General features: G+C 31.5%; 5 protein-coding genes and 1 long non-coding RNA gene across 10 annotated transcripts in view; 2 read left to right on the forward strand and 4 right to left on the reverse strand.

Moving 5' to 3' along the window:
* Positions 1 to 4,571, reverse strand: part of LOC125385879 — a 152,701-nt gene extending 148,130 nt beyond the window's left edge. Inside the window, exon 1 of the long non-coding RNA XR_007225607.1 lies at positions 4,320 to 4,571. This is a non-coding gene — a long non-coding RNA (uncharacterized LOC125385879). The remainder of the gene's footprint in view (positions 1 to 4,319) is intronic.
* Positions 4,572 to 4,699: 128 nt separating this feature from the next.
* Positions 4,700 to 6,799, forward strand: LOC100646425 (phosducin-like protein). Of its 2 annotated transcripts, none has more exons than XM_020864966.2 (4): positions 4,700 to 4,855; positions 5,083 to 5,371; positions 5,450 to 5,864; positions 5,936 to 6,799. In XM_020864966.2, exons 2-4 carry the CDS (start codon positions 5,165 to 5,167, stop codon positions 6,166 to 6,168), a joined length of 855 nt encoding a protein of 284 aa, XP_020720625.2. In that variant the 5' UTR covers positions 4,700 to 4,855; positions 5,083 to 5,164; the 3' UTR covers positions 6,169 to 6,799. The 2 variants fall into 2 exon arrangements, with proteins under 2 accessions (XP_020720625.2, XP_020720624.2); XM_020864965.2 differs by having other exon boundaries at positions 4,752 to 4,985.
* On the reverse strand, positions 6,473 to 7,944 carry LOC100646547. The gene is made up of 3 exons (XM_003398148.4): positions 7,632 to 7,944; positions 7,057 to 7,525; positions 6,473 to 6,989 (listed from the first exon to the last, which is right to left on the reverse strand). Exons 1-3 carry the CDS (start codon positions 7,663 to 7,665, stop codon positions 6,473 to 6,475), a joined length of 1,020 nt encoding a protein of 339 aa, XP_003398196.2. The 5' UTR covers positions 7,666 to 7,944.
* A 56-nt stretch (positions 7,945 to 8,000) lies between these two features.
* Positions 8,001 to 10,790, forward strand: LOC100646185 (SUMO-activating enzyme subunit 2). The gene is made up of 8 exons (XM_003398145.4): positions 8,001 to 8,222; positions 8,451 to 8,605; positions 8,674 to 8,961; positions 9,039 to 9,106; positions 9,177 to 9,395; positions 9,471 to 9,728; positions 9,802 to 10,388; positions 10,467 to 10,790. Exons 1-8 carry the CDS (start codon positions 8,079 to 8,081, stop codon positions 10,746 to 10,748), a joined length of 2,001 nt encoding a protein of 666 aa, XP_003398193.1. The 5' UTR covers positions 8,001 to 8,078; the 3' UTR covers positions 10,749 to 10,790.
* Positions 10,791 to 11,041: 251 nt separating this feature from the next.
* On the reverse strand, positions 11,042 to 12,702 carry LOC100642459 (carbohydrate sulfotransferase 11). Its single transcript, XM_012312458.3, has 5 exons — positions 12,361 to 12,702; positions 12,079 to 12,275; positions 11,887 to 12,006; positions 11,677 to 11,820; positions 11,042 to 11,602 (listed from the first exon to the last, which is right to left on the reverse strand). The coding sequence occupies exons 1-5, from the start codon at positions 12,634 to 12,636 to the stop codon at positions 11,206 to 11,208; spliced, it is 1,134 nt and encodes a 377-aa protein (XP_012167848.1). The 5' UTR covers positions 12,637 to 12,702; the 3' UTR covers positions 11,042 to 11,205.
* A 118-nt stretch (positions 12,703 to 12,820) lies between these two features.
* On the reverse strand, positions 12,821 to 16,784 carry LOC100646303 (YTH domain-containing protein 1). 4 transcript variants are annotated; one of them, XM_003398146.4, is made up of 6 exons: positions 16,550 to 16,779; positions 15,152 to 15,641; positions 14,767 to 14,983; positions 14,478 to 14,682; positions 14,125 to 14,404; positions 12,821 to 14,057 (listed from the first exon to the last, which is right to left on the reverse strand). In XM_003398146.4, exons 2-6 carry the CDS (start codon positions 15,493 to 15,495, stop codon positions 13,727 to 13,729), a joined length of 1,377 nt encoding a protein of 458 aa, XP_003398194.1. In that variant the 5' UTR covers positions 15,496 to 15,641; positions 16,550 to 16,779; the 3' UTR covers positions 12,821 to 13,726. The 4 variants fall into 4 exon arrangements, with proteins under 4 accessions (XP_003398194.1, XP_012167843.1, XP_012167846.1 ...); XM_012312453.3 differs by having other exon boundaries at positions 16,269 to 16,779; XM_012312456.3 differs by having other exon boundaries at positions 12,821 to 14,072; positions 14,167 to 14,404; positions 15,152 to 16,784.
* Between the last annotated feature and the right edge of the window lie 76 nt (positions 16,785 to 16,860).

A 16,860-nucleotide genomic window follows, 5' to 3' on the forward strand; every position in this document is an offset into this window, starting at 1 on the left:
TTAAACACGAACCTGTCGTGGAAAGAGGTAACGAATCCCCGTAGAATCGTCGTTCTTTTCACGTAAATCTTCCCCGTGGAAAGAAGAATCCAACGGAGCAACATAAATTCGTGGTTGGTTTACTTTTATCTAATTATTCCCTCGTAACTCAACGCTTAACGAGCTGCAGCCTCTTCGAAAGAATTCTCGATTCAATCGACGCGTTGTCTATCTTTCTTTCATACGTAAAAAACTTCGTCTATATTCCCGATTATTTTTCCACGTTAGCGAACAAATTCGTATAAAGCGGCATCGTTTGTAAAATGTCAAATAACCGATGCTTTGTTACGGAAACGATTTACTCTCTGGACACGATACTCATCCGTAGAAACACCCGGGGATCACTGACCCGTTCCCTGAATAAAAATCGTTTATTCTAGCTGACACCGGCGATTTATTAGCGTTTGCAAGGCGATCTCGAAAACATCCATTCTTATTTTCTTTGCAATCTCATTTTTACCAGCTGTTACACAAATCCGTTTACACCGAACATGAAAATATTACTTCTTTAAAATACTCGCATAGCGGGAAAAATAACTAAACTCTGGTTTACAAGTAATAGAAATTTTATAGATTTACGGTACGTATTCGAAGATTTGACAACTGAGAAGTATTCTTTCGTATATCTTCCGATTAAGCAGTGATTCTCTAATTACGACAATAGATACGAATGATTTTTATGATTTTTTTTAAACTAACTACTAGTTATACAGAATTTTTTGGGATGTAATTATAACCTTGAAGTACAAACGTAATTCGTTTTTATTTTTTCTCCTCGCCTTCAGTTTAGTAACCTTCTAATCTGCCGCGTTTAATAATTTTTGAAACTGGCAAAAAACTAATTGATTGATTTGTTTACGACAAAGTTCTTTCAATTTGTCATAAACCGTTGCGGGAATAGAACCGCGAACTTTTACTCGATTATTTACTCATAATACTTTTTTAAGCAACTTATCTGCTGACGAGAGTAAATCTTTTCTCCTAAACGCTAAAACTTTCCAATTTTTCATGTTTTTCTTTCGAAGATAGGCTCAATCCCGGAGTGAACTATCTAACTTTGAGCAAATGCGTTAACTTTTCTGATGACTGTGACACACGCTGTATTGCGTGCCAACAATGGTTATATCGTCAAAGATAATCGCAAGACTCGTATAACGTACAATAAACAACAAAAAGAAATGAAACAGAAAAATTGCTGTGGCGGCGGAGTGTGTGTATATTAGTATTTGTTGAAATAAACTGCTAAATATATCTGAGTATTTCTTTGGCACGTATCACGACCCATTCACCTCATTACATTTGCAAGATTATTTATTTACATCCCAAAAAGATCTACTTCCGTAGCTAGCTAGATTAGAAAAAATTCATTAGAATCACAAGCTTTTATTGTTGTTTCTAATTTCTCCGATTTAAATGTTATACGTTAGTCGTCGCGGCTAGTACGACGCATCGGTAGCCCTAGCGTTAATATTCGACGTTATCCAATATTTGACACTATCAACAGCAGAAGAAACAAGTAAACCGGCAAAATCACCGATAGCGGGCCTCGTTCGAGCCGGAAACGGTACGTAGTCCGGAACAGATATCGCGTAATTAATCACAGACGCGTACGACGCACGGCAGCATCCTTAAATAATCCGGCAGCGGGTCGGTCGAGGGGAAGATCGAAGATCGGTCGGGATCAGATGCAAATCAGATTCATTAGCGTTAAGCCGGAGGAACGGGGACGGAAGGCGGAGTCGAGCGTGGAGACCCTGCGACGTAAACACCGCTAGCACTGCGTCAACCTCTGCCCCAACTTCGCCGAGGGTTGTTATTGCGCGGTTACGCCAATTCTCCCCCTCCCCGTGACATTCGTCTCCTTTGTGAATACATACGTACACCCTCTCGAGATTTTTCTCTTGGCGTCCTCCTTTCAAACGACCACCAATATCGGCCTGGACGTGTGTTAAATTTCGAATCGACGAAATTTTGTCGAAACTAACGTATTTAAATAAATCTTCCCAGAGATAAATCCCTCTAGAAATTTCTCTTTGCATCTATTATCAAACGACGATAAGCATCGAGCAGTCAGTGCGTTATATCCTAAATCGAATTCTATAGTTTCGAAGTTCGAAACTTATTTCTATCAAACAACGATGAATACTTAACAGAGCGTACGTTAAATTTTGATTCTAATTTGACGAAACTTCTTATCGCGACTACTGTTTGATATATCGTATTAAAGTAAAAAAAATGTTTATTTTGGTGAAGTTTTTAACCCAGTAAGGAGAAGTTTATATCGGTTTATTATTTTCTATTTAAGAAGAGATATGGTATTGTAATGAATTTAATAGGTAGACAGAAGAAGTCGCAGAGGAAGGATCATCACGCTCGAAGAATGATCGAAACTGATTATTACCGCGGGGAGAATACAAACATCGCAGTGTGTGGGGCTCGCGTTCGACAGTTTGCCTGGGGAAACGACCACGGAGCTATGCTCCCGGGATTACAGGGATTACCAAAAGACTATATCATTTTCGATCATCCTATGCTGACGCCCAAATGTATTTCACGCCAAGTTATCCCTTAATCGCTTTGCCTTTAGGAGATCGTTATCATACTAGTGTTAATCAGCCCATAATCTAAAAATTTTTTCAATTTCCGACCTATCCAGTATTCTATGTTTGGAAACGTAATTAATATTGCTAGGAAACCATGCAAAGTAAACGATTTTCCCTGAAACAGTAATAAATTCAAGACAAAGCTATAAACAAAAGACACGACAAAGACGTCAAAGGATATAAGAAAAAAGATGAATAATCTCTAATTTCCGGTGTGACAATAGAAGACGCGAGCCGGTGATAGAGTGGCCAACTTTTTCCCCTAGCGAACGATCGCGTCAATTATGCGAAACCGGGCGTAATGAAAGCGGCTCCCTGGAAACCAGTCGAAAACAAACTCTGAAAGGATCTTGGCAACCCCTAATCAAGTCCCGTTTAATAAAACGCCCGGCCCCCTTCCCACCCCCTCCCGACCCCAGCCACCGTGGCACGGTGTCGTCCCTTCGTGGCTAATCTGACTTTGATTAAAGTTTTAGCGACACCTAAAAGCGTGCCGCCCGATAGAAGCCGACGTTGGTACACACGCGTCCCCTACGCGGAAAGCTTGGCTAGGAGGCTAGCCAGTCGCTCGTGTAAGTCGATTTTTATTACGTTCCGGCGCATACATTACCAGGCATCGGTAGAGACACGCGGTAATGGGCTTATCGACGCCACGGGATTACGGTAATAAAGCTACGGAGACGCGAAACCGCGCGACAAGTCGCAGCGCCGCGCCGCGTCCAAGACGCAGTCTGGACCATGAGTTCACGAAAGAGCTTATGAAACGTTTTTCGAACCATAGAAATACATACAGTTGGTCACGAAAGTATATGAATACTGATCACAGAAAAATTGTATGTATAATATCGCGTGTTTTATATGAAACATTTGTGAAACTTCATTAACGTCATATCGAGACGCGACTGAAAATGTGTTTACATTTTACATGCGTTTACAGAATAAAATACAGAAGTCTGAAGGCAACTTACAAGACATAAAATTAGAAAGAAATTAGTGTACGGTTTAAATAATAGTCTGAAACATAATTAATGGCAAAGATAGTCTCATTGAATATTGGAACTTATTCATATGATGGATAACTGATTGTTTAACTAATTTTGTAATCTCTACGAAATATGCTATAGTTGTAAAATTGAATTACTTCATAAAAGTATGCATGTTAAGTGTTCCAATAGTTATGTTCGTGAGTCACTGTATGTTAATGAATGTTCTGTTTGAACTCTTATTAATTACAAAACTATGTGTTCGTTTAAATGCATTATTATCATACGTTAACCATAAATATACATTTTATCTTGTGACTTAATTTAGCTGTATATCTATATATGTATAGGTATACACATAGCGTTAACTAGAGCTGAAAATATATTTTTATACATATAACGTTTATAATAGAATGGCCAAAGTTTTATATTTTGAGACCTTCGTTGGAAATGGTTTGAAGATTTATTACTTATTAGATATAACAGAGTACACCACTTCTTATAAGCATGTATACGTTAGTTTGTAATGACAATATATAATTGTTACTAATATGTATGAATCAATGAAATATACATTGTAATGCAAATATATTTATATATAATAGAATATATGTATATAGAATGAATATAAGTAATGCATAGGAAGGCTCAAGGTATAAATTTTTGCTTTTTGAACATAAAAATCGTACATTACCAATTGATAAAGAAAAGAGACGTTCGTATAACCTTGCTCTTCTCTTTGCTTTGTTCGCTTGTTATTGGAAACCGTAGATTTAAATTACGACGAACAAATACCGAGTTCTATTACGAAATTTTTGTTCTTCACCATGTTTCGCAAATAATCATGCTACGTAACAATCATTACTCTAACAAATTCACCTACAATTTACAAAACGTAATAATTGCGCGCGATTTATGACACTCAAAAACGATGCAATTCACTACGCCATCGTATAAGTAATATCCTCTAGTGATAACACAAGAAACTAAATTTGCTGTTTTACCTGGTAAATTTAATTTTGTGTAACGTTATCTGGCGGAACACGACATTAGGTACAAACTCCATCTATCGATGTATTTTGATATTAAAGAGCATGAGTCAGTAAATTAGATAACTTCTTACTATCGACTTGGCAGTCCCCAAAATGTGGAACATGAAACAGCATTGAATATCAGGTCTATATTATATCTCGTCTGCGTTTTTACTTCTTACATATCTACGGCGTCTTCGTAAGTTAATTACGAATATTGACATTTCGAAGCCAATATTCTTGACTATTCAGACTTAAATAATAAAGTTTTATTTATAATCACTTCGTGTTGCTTGTATAATAAATATAAGATTGAGATGTAATGTTAGGTAAATTTAAAATATATATTTGTCTACATGGTATTTTGATGTTATTTACACAAACTTGTATTAAACAGTAAACAATTTTATGACATAAACATTGTAGAGTTTCTCCAATATCACAATACTCAAGTGAAATATCAGCAAAATAAATAGTGTAAATTGTTTTCACAACGATATAATTAAACATGTCAACTTTGGAAGATAAGATCTTAGGCGAAAAGTTGCACTATTATTGTAGTAGCTCCAGCGAAGACGAAGAAAATGATTCTGCAGACTCCGACAAAGAGACAGAAGATGAAAAATATTCACAAATCATTACGGATTCCATAGAACCATCGTTTTCAGAATGGGATGGCACTTCCAGCAATACAGGTCCCAAGGGTGTCATAAAAGTAAAATTGTGATTGCGATATTTAATGAAAATTTGGAACTGTAATGTATATTTCAATATGTTTTAATTATATTTTAAGGATTGGCAACGATATAAACAACTGCAAGCAGAAAAAAAAGATGAACAAGAAAAAGAAAGACTTCAATTAATAAAGAAACTGAGTCTAACATGTCGTAGCTCTTTAGATGAAGAAAAAGAGAAAATTATGCAAACTGATCCTGATCTCGCTGAATTATTAACCGATGAATTTCTTCTACAATATCAGAAACAAAGGATGAAAGAGATGCTTGCAAGAACTGAGAAACTTTGTTTTCGTAGAGTAATTAATTTGGAAACAGCTGATCAATTTTTAGAAGCAATTGACAATGAAGACAAATCAGTGACAATTGTTGTTCATATTTATGAACCTAATGTTCCTGGTTGTGAGGCTATGAATGGTTGTTTAATATCCGTTGCAGAGAACTATCCCTTTGTGAAATTCTGTAAAATTTTAGGTTTGTACTTGGAACATTTATTTGCTCTTACATCACCGAAATTATGATATATAATATTACTTTTGTTACAGGTTCAGTAGCTGGACTCAGTAAACATTTTAAGAAAGAAGGAGTTCCAGCTTTGTTAGTTTATAAAGCTGCTCAAGTAATAGGAAATTTTGTTCATGTAACAGATTATTTAGGAGTAGATTTTTATGCCTCTGATGTTGAAGCCTTTTTAATTGAACATGGGATGCTTACTGATAAAAATTGTGTACCTCTTATCACTTCACATGATGAACATACCTTATCAGACAGTGAATAAATGAAACAAATTTTTTCATAATTCTGGATATGTTCTTCCTAATATAATTTAATAAATTTAGCAGTTCTTATCTATTTGCTCCTAGGTAACACAACTTAAAGAGTTATAATAAATATTACTTAAATGTAATAGAAATGAAAATGTCTGAAAATAATACCTTTTATGGGTAGAAATAAATTTATATATATATTATGTGATATCAGAAAGTACACATAAACAGTATATATATTTATATTCATTTTTATACAAGATATAAATTTATATAGAAATACATTCAAAATTGATTTTCTTTTGGACAAATAACTTAAAGTTTTTCTAATATTTGTTTTTTTTTTTCGATAGCTTTGCAAAAATGTAGATAAGTTTTTAAGATTTCATTATATTCTGTGTTTTGTAACTTCTCATATTGTTTTTTCAAGTTTTCCTTCTCTTTAATTTCACTCAGTATTGCAAATAATTTCTTATCTATGGCTACATTTAATGTTCTAAATGCATCAATCGTTATTGGAGTCTCCTTATACATTTTTATAATACATGACAACTTTGTAATCTTTGCTTGCACTTCTGCAACTTGCGCTTGCAATAATATGTGTTCTGCTTTTTCCAAATAAAGTTTACTTACATCTTTGTATTTTAAGGTATTCCATTTATTCATCAAAGCCTTACATTTCAAAATATCTGCTTCATATTGAGCACATAATTCTTCAATTTTATCTTTCCACTGGAATATTTGTATTTCATGAGGCTCAAACATTTTTTTACGCATATTGCCATCAATTGATCTTAGAGCTTCCTTCAGGTTTCCTCCTAATTGTTCATATCTGAAATATAACATAAAATTTTTAGATTTACTCTTTTAAATGTAATAAATTTTAAACAATGATAAACCTTAATATAAATTCATGTATCTTCTCTCGTAGCAGTGTTTCCACACAATATTTAATGTCTAGTATTTCTTCATAACTAAGATCATATTTTGGCAAATCTGTGATTCCCAAAATACATAACTCCTCTTGTATATTTTTTGATGTAGATGGCAAATGCATGTATTTGTTAAGCTCATGAATTGAAAGTAACCCTTTTAGTTTGAAAACAACATCATCAGACAATGTCTCTTTTACATTCATTGATGTCTCTTTTATACATTCTAAAATTATTTTGCTTTTTACATGTTCTCCTATGCTATCTTCGCATGAAGCAAGACATTTTACAGTTTTCTCTAAATGGTTAGATTCTTGATTTGTAGTATTTCTGCTTGTATTGTAACTCAAACTACATTGTTGTTCAAATAAGTTTTGCAATGAATCTATTCTACCAAATATTCGACTACAATTCAAACGAGAAATTCGGGAAATATCTAAAAATAAATGAAATTTGTCCTGCTATATTATGAATCTTTTTCCTATTATACATTGATATTATGCTCAATTTCAAAGATTTTAATTAGACAACAATTTACATACCAGAGATCTGACTTAAATCGCCAGAACTATTCATATTGTCAACTTCTTATAACTCTTAACAAATTACTACGATTGTTTTGGAAAGTCTTTCAAATTCAAACGGTTGAAAAAATTATCAAACTAATAGAGAAGAATGTGTACTCGTACTTTTGTAAATTCCCTACATCGTAACTATATTTAAATAATTTTCGTACGGTGTTAAAATAAATAAAATTAAAAATAAAATATTTATTTTATTTATTAGAGCTAAGTAATTATGCTTCAATACAACTATGACATTTAAAAAATATGACAAATAATATACATTTTTATATATTCCTTTACATATATATCTATACAGAAAGGTTGCGTGTACGTGTTCATATTATACTACGTTAATGCTTAGTACGTTTACAGCCATAGACGACGTCTCACCATTTGTATGAATCGTTGTGTTTAACCTGAAAAATGGCGGCCAACATTAATGGAGTATTCACTGAAAATTTACAAAATGCAATACTTCAAAGTAAAGTGCTTATTGTGGGTGCTGGTGGAATTGGATGTGAGATATTAAAAAATCTAGTTATGACAGGGTTTGTCAATATTGATATTGTAAGTATGCTAATATTTATCAAAACATGTAATAACTTTCTAACCTACGCACTTTTCCCTCCTTTGCTGTTATTCATTTTTGGCCAAACTTTGAAACCGGCATTTATATTGTTGCAATGTACCATATTGATACTATGATTTTACAAAGAAAGTTATTGAAATCATTATAGTTAAAATAGTAAAAAGATTATTTTTTCACATCTAATCACTGTATAATTTTATTTTCAGATTGACTTAGATACAATTGATGTTAGCAACTTAAATAGACAATTTTTATTTCAAAAGAAACACGTGGGAAAATCAAAAGCTGATGTTGCAAGGGAAACAGCACTAACGTTTAATCCTGATGCAAAAATAGTTCATTACCATGACAGTATTACAAGGTAAATATTTTTATATTATTAAAGTAATATTATATCTTATAATTAATTATGTATTTTTACATTCACAGTTCTGATTATGGAGTATCATTCTTTAAAAAGTTTACATTAGTTATGAATGCACTTGATAATAGAGCAGCTAGGAATCATGTAAATAGAATGTGTTTAGCAGCAGATGTACCATTAATTGAATCTGGTACAGCTGGTTATGAGGGTCAAGTAGAACTTATAAAAAAAGAATTGAGTCAGTGTTATGAATGTACACCAAAAGCTGCACAAAAAACTTTCCCTGGTTGTACAATACGTAATACACCTAGTGAGCCAATTCATTGCATAGTATGGGCAAAACATTTATTCAAGTAAGTCTTTAAATTAATATTTCTCTTAAAAGAAGCATATAAAACAATATAAGAAAGTACTCTTAAATTTTATATAGTCAGTTATTTGGTGAAGAAGATCCTGATCAAGATGTTTCTCCCGATACTGCTGACCCAGAAGCAGCAGGTAATAGTAATATTTAAACTTATTATAAATTGTTTAAGTAATATGTACATATAGAAATTATGTGTTACAGATTCTGCAGGCCAAGGTGCTTTAAATTCAGAATCAAATGAAAAAGGAAATGTTGATAGAATATCAACTAAAGTATGGGCACAATCGTGTAATTATGACTCAGAGAAATTATTTACAAAATTATTTCATGATGATATAAAGTATTTACTAAGTATGGATAATTTATGGAAGAAAAGAAGACCACCTACTCCTTTAAGTTGGAAAGAATTACCAGATGGAGGTCTGTAAAATAATTGCTTTCAGTTCCTGTTTGACTAAAAATTTGTGTATTTTATTAAAATCTTTTATAATATAGTACCAGGATGCAGTAAAGAAGTTAATGAACCTGGCTTAAAAGATCAACAACGTTGGAGTATTTCCAAATGTGGAGCAGTGTTTGCTGAGTCAGTCAAAAATTTAAGCAGTAATTTGAAAAATTTACAAGAAAAATCACCAAATAACCATTTGGTTTGGGATAAAGATGACCAAAGTTCAATGGATTTTGTTGCTGCATGTGCCAATATAAGAGCTTACATTTTTGGTATACCTCAGAAGACGAGGTTTGATATAAAATGTAGGAAAATAGTTATTAGTTACTATGGTATGAAAAAATTATAAATCTTCCTAACTTCATTAATATTCTACAGCAATGGCAGGGAATATAATTCCTGCAATCGCAACTACAAACGCAATAGTTGCTGGCTTAGTTGTTCTCCATGCATTCCGAATTCTCGAGAATAATTTAAAAGCATGTAAATCTGTATATTTACGTTCGAAAATGAATCATCGAAATCAATTATTGGTACCAGAAAAAAATGTTAATCCACCAAATCCAAAATGTTATGTTTGTGCACCTACTCCACAGGCCATATTAGCAATCGATACATCAAAAACGACAATCAAGGAACTTGATGAAGTAGTATTAAAAAATAGGTTAAACATGATTGCTCCAGATGTTATAATAGATGGTACTGGTACTGTTGTTATTAGCAGTGAGGAAGGGGAAACTGAAGACAATAATAATAAATTCCTAGAGGAATTAGGAATTAAAGATGGTACCATTCTTAAAATCGATGATTTCCAACAAAACTATTCATTAACTGTAACAATACTCTATAGAGAACGACCAAGTTTAAAAGGTGATAGTCCTGATTTCGTAATTTTAGCCAAAGAACAAGATCTTAAACCTAAAGAAGATAATGATTTAGTGAAACCATCTACTTCAAATGGCCAGGTAAGTAAAATAATATATGCACATGTTAATGCTTAGAAATTTAAAAATATATATATACAAACTAAAAATTTTACTCAGGTGGAGACATCTGATGATAATGTAATGTTGGTTGAAACTGAGGCTGTTTCATCAGATACGGCAAAGAAACGTAAAACTGCAACTCCTGAAGAAAATGTATCTTCAAAGAAACGGAAATTGGAAGTTAATGATATGGATGATGATATTTCTATTATTGAAAGTGATATAAATAATGATACTGATAAAGCAAAATCGAACTTTAAAATACATAAGAATTCAGAAGATGATGATTGTTTAATTGTACATGATGATAACATACAAATAGCTGCAACTTCGCAGTGAGTAAGTGAAATACATTGTTATACCTCATAAAAAGTTAACAAATTACGTTTTTTTTTGCAATCAATACACTAATCGATTAAATTTATACAAAAACATATGTTTGTACAAAAAGTGTACATACATATCAATTCCAGTAGTTCTTTTATGTGGTTTATTTCGCAATCTAAATTTTCATATAATTTTATTAATATAATTCATAAATAAAAATACAATCATTAATAAATAAGTTCATAGTGCGTATGATGATAAAGTACAGGAACAAGTGACATAGTATAATAGTAATTTTACTGAAATTATTTTTGAATATGTATTTTAATTTTTACAGATATTTATAAAAATACATAGTGCTATGTTTGTAGTATCTAATTTCATGGATTATAATTATAGAATGCATTTTTATACAAACAAAAAATAAATACATTTTTCTTACTACAAAACATTATATTTTTCTATTAAATTATGGTTTTTTTTCAACGAATCTTTTCTTTACACAATTTATATACCGATTAATATTGTAATTATACATTTCAAAATCAATTTTATATTTTTCATACAATTTTAAAACTATATCTTGTGTCAAATTTGCGAAATATTTGCATGTAATGTCAAAGTTCGTGTGTCCTCCCTGCGTTTCCCCTAACATAGGAAAATATGCCTTATTTTTATCTAAACCAAATTTAGACAACACATAATTAATTTGTCCATATGTATAATCATCTATCTTTAGGACATAATTATATCGTACGTCACACACAGCACAGTGCGAATAGTATTGAGTCCAATGAACATCATCTTTTTCAGAGGTTTGTAAAAGCCACTCCAAAAATTCTCTAAAAGTTGGTACTATCTTTAACCTTCACAAAAAATAATTATGTTAAAAATCTATTAACAATTGAATAAAGATATTTTTATAAAATAGTCATTATACCTTTTATCAGATGTAAATACTTTTTCTTGAAAATTACCAGTTGTTGTATTCGAATGAAACAATTGGGGTCTTGTAAAACGGAATATCTTTTCTGTATAAATCCAAGCTTGTGCAGTATGTTTTGAATTATCTGCTATTCGATCTCTAAAAGTAAAAAGACATAATGTTATTTAACAATTTAAATATGTACGAAATATTGAAAATTATTACCTATATGATGACACAAGCCTTTGAAAAGGATCTCGTACGACAAGAAGTTTAAATATTTTTGTATCATTTGATAAAAGTTCCAATTCCTTTAATGTTCGTGGTGATAAAATGTCTACATCTCTATAAATAATTTACAAGTTAAAGTAATTGAAAAAAATAATTATACAAATAATTAATAAAAACTATAAGTACTTATAATAGTTTCGCGTGGGTGGACGATTTTTCATATCTGCAAATAATTTTGTAAAACTTGTAGAAGCTACTTTGCGAATCCAACAGTACATTGATTTATGTTCAGCATTATATAAAAAATGCCTTTTTATTAAAGGAGTTTTTAAATTATATTTCATACATACATTCGAAATTTGTTGCAGAATAATTGCACATTCCTATTTAAAAAAAAAATACTGGTGGTATGTGCACATATATATTTTATATACTACATTCAAGTAGTATAAACGTCTAATTGCTTACCTGTAAATTTATTAATTCTCCTTTCATTTCATCATGTTCTGAAAGTTCTATTTCTAAATCGATTGATTTCATTACCTGATTGAGATTTTTTATTTTATTAACTGATTGAGAAACTACAGAACATTCTTGCTTTGTTTGATTATACTTTACTAAAAACAACGAAACTGGATATTGTGTTAAGTAAGTACCCTGTTTTATTTTTAATAAAAAAAAACAAACTGCAATATATAGAATAACACATAGCATGCATTTTACAAATTGTATTTGAAGTGACATAATTAAAACTGAATAGATTATTGTGACAGTTATCAACTGCCAACATTAAAACATCCGTCCATGAATTGCCTGTGGAAGTGGAATAAAAGATAAAACTTATCTCTTAGTTCCATTATTCCTGCATAATGATGAAGAAAAGATCGAACGTGATGTTGTTGAAAAGGTGAAAAAGAGACAAAATCAATTAATTTTTTTAAAATCTTTACTACGAAATAACGTCAAAAACATACTATATAAATCAGTTTATATTCATAATGTTAGGCTGTTTCTGTAATTAATAGTGATAATTACATGCAGTTTATGAATGATACATATTGCTAATTATGACCAAAATATTTTTTCCTGCTATTGATTATCTTCATAAATTTTTGTTTGTGAAAAGATAGTAGTTCATGTTAAGTAGTTTATTCGTTTTAACCTTTTCGAGTGCTGAAAAAGTAAATTTTTATCGGCGGCAGTGGTCTATATTAAAATGGTACAATTCGATTATAGAAATTCGCATATTAGATAATGCAAAAGCAGTTGTTTATCATGATTTAGTTGATTCACAATTCAATGTCTTTATTTGTAAAAAAGCTCAAATATATCAAATATATCAACATACGTAAAAATTATAAAAATATACGCATATATATTTAAATTGAATATAATGAAAAGATTAGAAAATAAGTAGTAAAAATTAGAAAGTAAGTTAAGTGGACTATTAATCAAAAAACTTATGTTTCATTGATACTAAATGCATATAACACGAGAGCTGGTAAATTGTGAATCAGTTTTACAGCTTTTTTATTATATATTATGTAAAAGAAAAAGTTGATTAAATAATTTTTACAATTTCATATTATTTCATCTAAAATGATATTTCAATTCTGTTAAAAACGAAGTATTACTCAAAAATGTAAATATGTTTATGTGTACAATTAAAGCTTTAAATTACTTCTTTCTGAATTATTAGTACGGATAATCACATGATAATTAAACATTTACTATTGCCATGATTATAAGTGTTACGGTACCTTAAAAACCCTTACTATATGTGCATGAATGAAGAAATGACAGAATAGGTGAATGAAATAATATTCAAAATTCCTTATCTACGGTCCCTATATCTATGATGATGATCACGAGAGGATCGATGATCACTATGTCGACTATGACGACTTGCTGTTCTCCACAAGAATTCGTCTACACTCCTTTCGTAACTACGTTTTTCAAGTGCGGATGCCGCTGCACTGTAATCAGGTGGTAATGGTAAACCATCATAATACCTAGGTGGTGGCGGCGGTGGAGGTAAAGAATCGTATGGATGAGGTGCAGCATAAGGAGGTAGAGGAGGCAACTGGTGTTGCATAGTACGCATATAATCTGCAACATATGCTTCAGCTGCAGCAGCTACACCCAATCCTGTGCTACCGTAACCCCTATAAAATTCATTTCTATCAAAAATAACATATTAGATTTACGACATATGTCAAAAAACGTACATACTTGGAATAAGGAGAATCGCTTCGATTAAACCAAGTAGCATACCGATGATGATGATGATGATCTCTTGATCCTCTATGTTCAGTACCAACTAAATGGGATCCTCTAGCTAATGAAGCTAAACGAGATCGTGAAGTTAAGAAAAGTCTACGTCCTCTGCCTCCCCTTGAGCGTAAAAATCTAGGGCTGCTATTAACAGGTCTATTATCCCGATATGAACGAGATTTCATAATATGTTTTGCTGCTTCCTTAGATTTTCTCAAAATAGGGGTCATTTCAATTCCTAAAAGATTTATTATAAGTTATAACAATTGTATTCTTTTTCTCTCAGAAAAATATTGTATATTTTCATGTACCTTCATCTTCTGGAAATAATCGGCATAATTCTTCTGCAACTCTTGGTTCGATTTCCTGCCCGTCACGTCCGATTTTCACCTGTTTACCATCATTCCATGGATTATATAAATGTAATGTTGCTGTAAATGGTAATTCTTTCCTACATATCCAATCAACTTTAAATACACCACCCAAAGCTTTTGCAGACAACCCAGGTGGTAGTACCTAAAATTTATATAAACTTCCTTCCTAATAACATGTAACACAATTTTCAAAGATATATATATTTTTTAAATTAAATATACAAACCCAAGAAATTGGTGCTCCATCTCTTCTAGATTCTGTACTTAATCTTGCAAACCCAGCAAATTTTCCAGATTCCTTTACAGAAAAGATAAGCAAAACATTTCTGGACTCTCTATAAGCTTGATTTAAATTGGCTTCATTTTGGGGTAATGTACTCCATACTCCTTTGGCCTTTGATAGTGTGACATTTTCAGCATTATTTGATTTGATGATGAAAAATCTGATAAAAAAAACTTTAAGACATGTTCTTGGCATTTTTATATTATTATACTTATCTAAATATTTATAAGTAATTTCAGATAGTATTAGTTCATAATTATAATTCACACATTAGATTTGTAAAAAGAAATATATATAAAAAGGATTTGTATTTTAAAAAATATCCAACCTTGCATCTCTAAACAAGTAATTTAATTTTGTTGCATAATCATAGCTCTTAGTAACTCCTTTGCTCTCCTTAGATCTTGCACGTTTTGTTTCAGGGCTGGAAGATTTAGAATCTCTGGATCTAGCACGCTTTCCCCTATTTTTTCGATTACGTTTATTATCTCCACGTGAAGATTTTGTTGAAACAGAGCTTATGCTTGGTTGACTAGAATCAGAATTTGAACTACTAGATGAAACTTCACTACGTGTATCATAAGTTTCATCTGCAGCAATTTTTAATTCATCCACTATGTCATTTTCCCCGCAGCTCAGATTTAAGTTGTCTCCATCTGTATTATTGTCCATATTTTCACTTTTTATTTGATCACTTTCACTATTGCTCAAAAGTATGTTGTCACTTGTCCCGTCATCCAGGCTTTGTATTTCTGGATTTTTCGGGTTTTCTTGTATGAAGAGAGAGCCAATGCAGTTCTGGTGCCTTTAAACCTTTTCTGAAACGCAAATATAAAAAAGGGCTTACTAGATGGATATCCAGTATGCAATAATACTTGTCCAAGAACAATATCATATTTGAATGGATCTTGTAGATTTTATAACAATTACGTAGTAGGAAATAATGTAGTAACATTTTTAGTATATGAGAAGAAAAGTTCAGAAGATTGCACATGAAATCCGATTTAAGTCACTGTGGTAAAAGATTAAAAAGTCCATTTGTCAAAATGTTTAATATTAAAATTGTCCTTATGCAGTTTAATTAAAATATTTATAAGTCTTATAGAAGTTTTCAATATATATCTACTATTACTGCAAGACTTCAAGCATTTCTTGCTTCAAGTAGATATAGATTATATCTAATACCGCTAAAGTTTTTGTTTTGTTAGAAACAATGTTCAGCAAAGGAAAAGCTCCTTTTCTTAATAATTCATGAGCATTTAAGTCCATGTATAAGTTAAAAATAAACATGCTTTAAATGTTGCAGAGATTTTCTTTCTTTAATTTAACAGAGTGTAGTGACACAATTCTTGTTGCTCTACGGAACACAAATATCTCTTTTAAACTTTATATACAGAAGTTTATCATAAGGTTTATTATAAGTAGATAGTCTTGCTAAAATGTACTTTTTTAGCCTATTTAATATAAGAAGGCGAGGAGTCTTCGAGTTTTTTTGTATTTCAGATAATAACACATCATACTCGTTTGACGTTTCTATGCAGTCTTTTTTAAAACGCGAAGGCTATGCCTAGGAAAGTTCGTCGTGAATATTATTCTTAATAGCAACGTCAGCACCACAAAACATACTCAAAACCATCTTTTTCGTCATTGATTTCATTAAAAAAGTTCGTTTTACAAACATAAGTCCTTGATGTTATAAACCTTTACGCAGCTTGTACACACTTACGTGCACACTCGTTCTTCACTTAACACACTTCGCACCTCACGCAAGAATGCTCAATGACTACCATGCGTTTAACAACTATTTCTATTATTTCTCTGCACGAAATACACAGGAGATTTCCACAAGGAATTGGGTTTTTTCTCCATGAAAACACAATAGCTGATTATCCCCTCGCGGATGTATAAACCATGGCGTCCATTATATGACGTGTTCATTACGATCGATAGGAAGAATTATAGGTGAAAATCCAAGCCGAAAATTTATCATGAATTTTAGGAAACTTTATTTTATTATTTCCATTTTATTTTGGAAAT

This window comes from Bombus terrestris, chromosome 10 (assembly GCF_910591885.1).
Source record: "Bombus terrestris chromosome 10, iyBomTerr1.2, whole genome shotgun sequence".
Lineage (NCBI taxonomy): Eukaryota > Metazoa > Arthropoda > Insecta > Hymenoptera > Apidae > Bombus > Bombus terrestris.

Excerpts from the sequence above, each read along its gene's own strand:
- LOC100646425 (XM_020864966.2), top strand. The coding sequence starts at position 5,165 with ATGTCAACTTTGGAAGATAAGATCTTAGGCGAAAAGTTGCACTATTAT. Across the intron at positions 5,372-5,449 it reads GTCCCAAGGGTGTCATAAAA|GATTGGCAACGATATAAACA; the intron begins GTAAAATTGTGA and ends TTATATTTTAAG. Across the intron at positions 5,865-5,935 it reads GAAATTCTGTAAAATTTTAG|GTTCAGTAGCTGGACTCAGT; the intron begins GTTTGTACTTGG and ends CTTTTGTTACAG.
- LOC100646547 (XM_003398148.4), bottom strand. The coding sequence starts at position 7,665 with ATGAATAGTTCTGGCGATTTAAGTCAGATCTCTG. Across the intron at positions 7,526-7,631 it reads CGATTTAAGTCAGATCTCTG|ATATTTCCCGAATTTCTCGT; the intron begins GTATGTAAATTG and ends ATTTATTTTTAG. Across the intron at positions 6,990-7,056 it reads ATACATGAATTTATATTAAG|ATATGAACAATTAGGAGGAA; the intron begins GTTTATCATTGT and ends GTTATATTTCAG.
- LOC100646185 (XM_003398145.4), top strand. The coding sequence starts at position 8,079 with ATGGCGGCCAACATTAATGGAGTATTCACTGAAAATTTACAAAATGCA. Across the intron at positions 8,223-8,450 it reads GGTTTGTCAATATTGATATT|ATTGACTTAGATACAATTGA; the intron begins GTAAGTATGCTA and ends TTTTATTTTCAG. Across the intron at positions 9,107-9,176 it reads TGCTGACCCAGAAGCAGCAG|ATTCTGCAGGCCAAGGTGCT; the intron begins GTAATAGTAATA and ends TATGTGTTACAG.
- LOC100642459 (XM_012312458.3), bottom strand. The coding sequence starts at position 12,636 with ATGTCACTTCAAATACAATTTGTAAAATGCATGCTATGTGTTATTCTA. Across the intron at positions 12,007-12,078 it reads CCCACGCGAAACTATTATAA|AGATGTAGACATTTTATCAC; the intron begins GTACTTATAGTT and ends AATTATTTATAG. Across the intron at positions 11,603-11,676 it reads GTATTTACATCTGATAAAAG|GTTAAAGATAGTACCAACTT; the intron begins GTATAATGACTA and ends TTTTTTGTGAAG.
- LOC100646303 (XM_003398146.4), bottom strand. The coding sequence starts at position 15,495 with ATGGACAATAATACAGATGGAGACAACTTAAATCTGAGCTGCGGGGAA. Across the intron at positions 14,683-14,766 it reads ATGGAGCACCAATTTCTTGG|GTACTACCACCTGGGTTGTC; the intron begins GTTTGTATATTT and ends TATAAATTTTAG. Across the intron at positions 14,405-14,477 it reads ATTATTTCCAGAAGATGAAG|GAATTGAAATGACCCCTATT; the intron begins GTACATGAAAAT and ends TAAATCTTTTAG.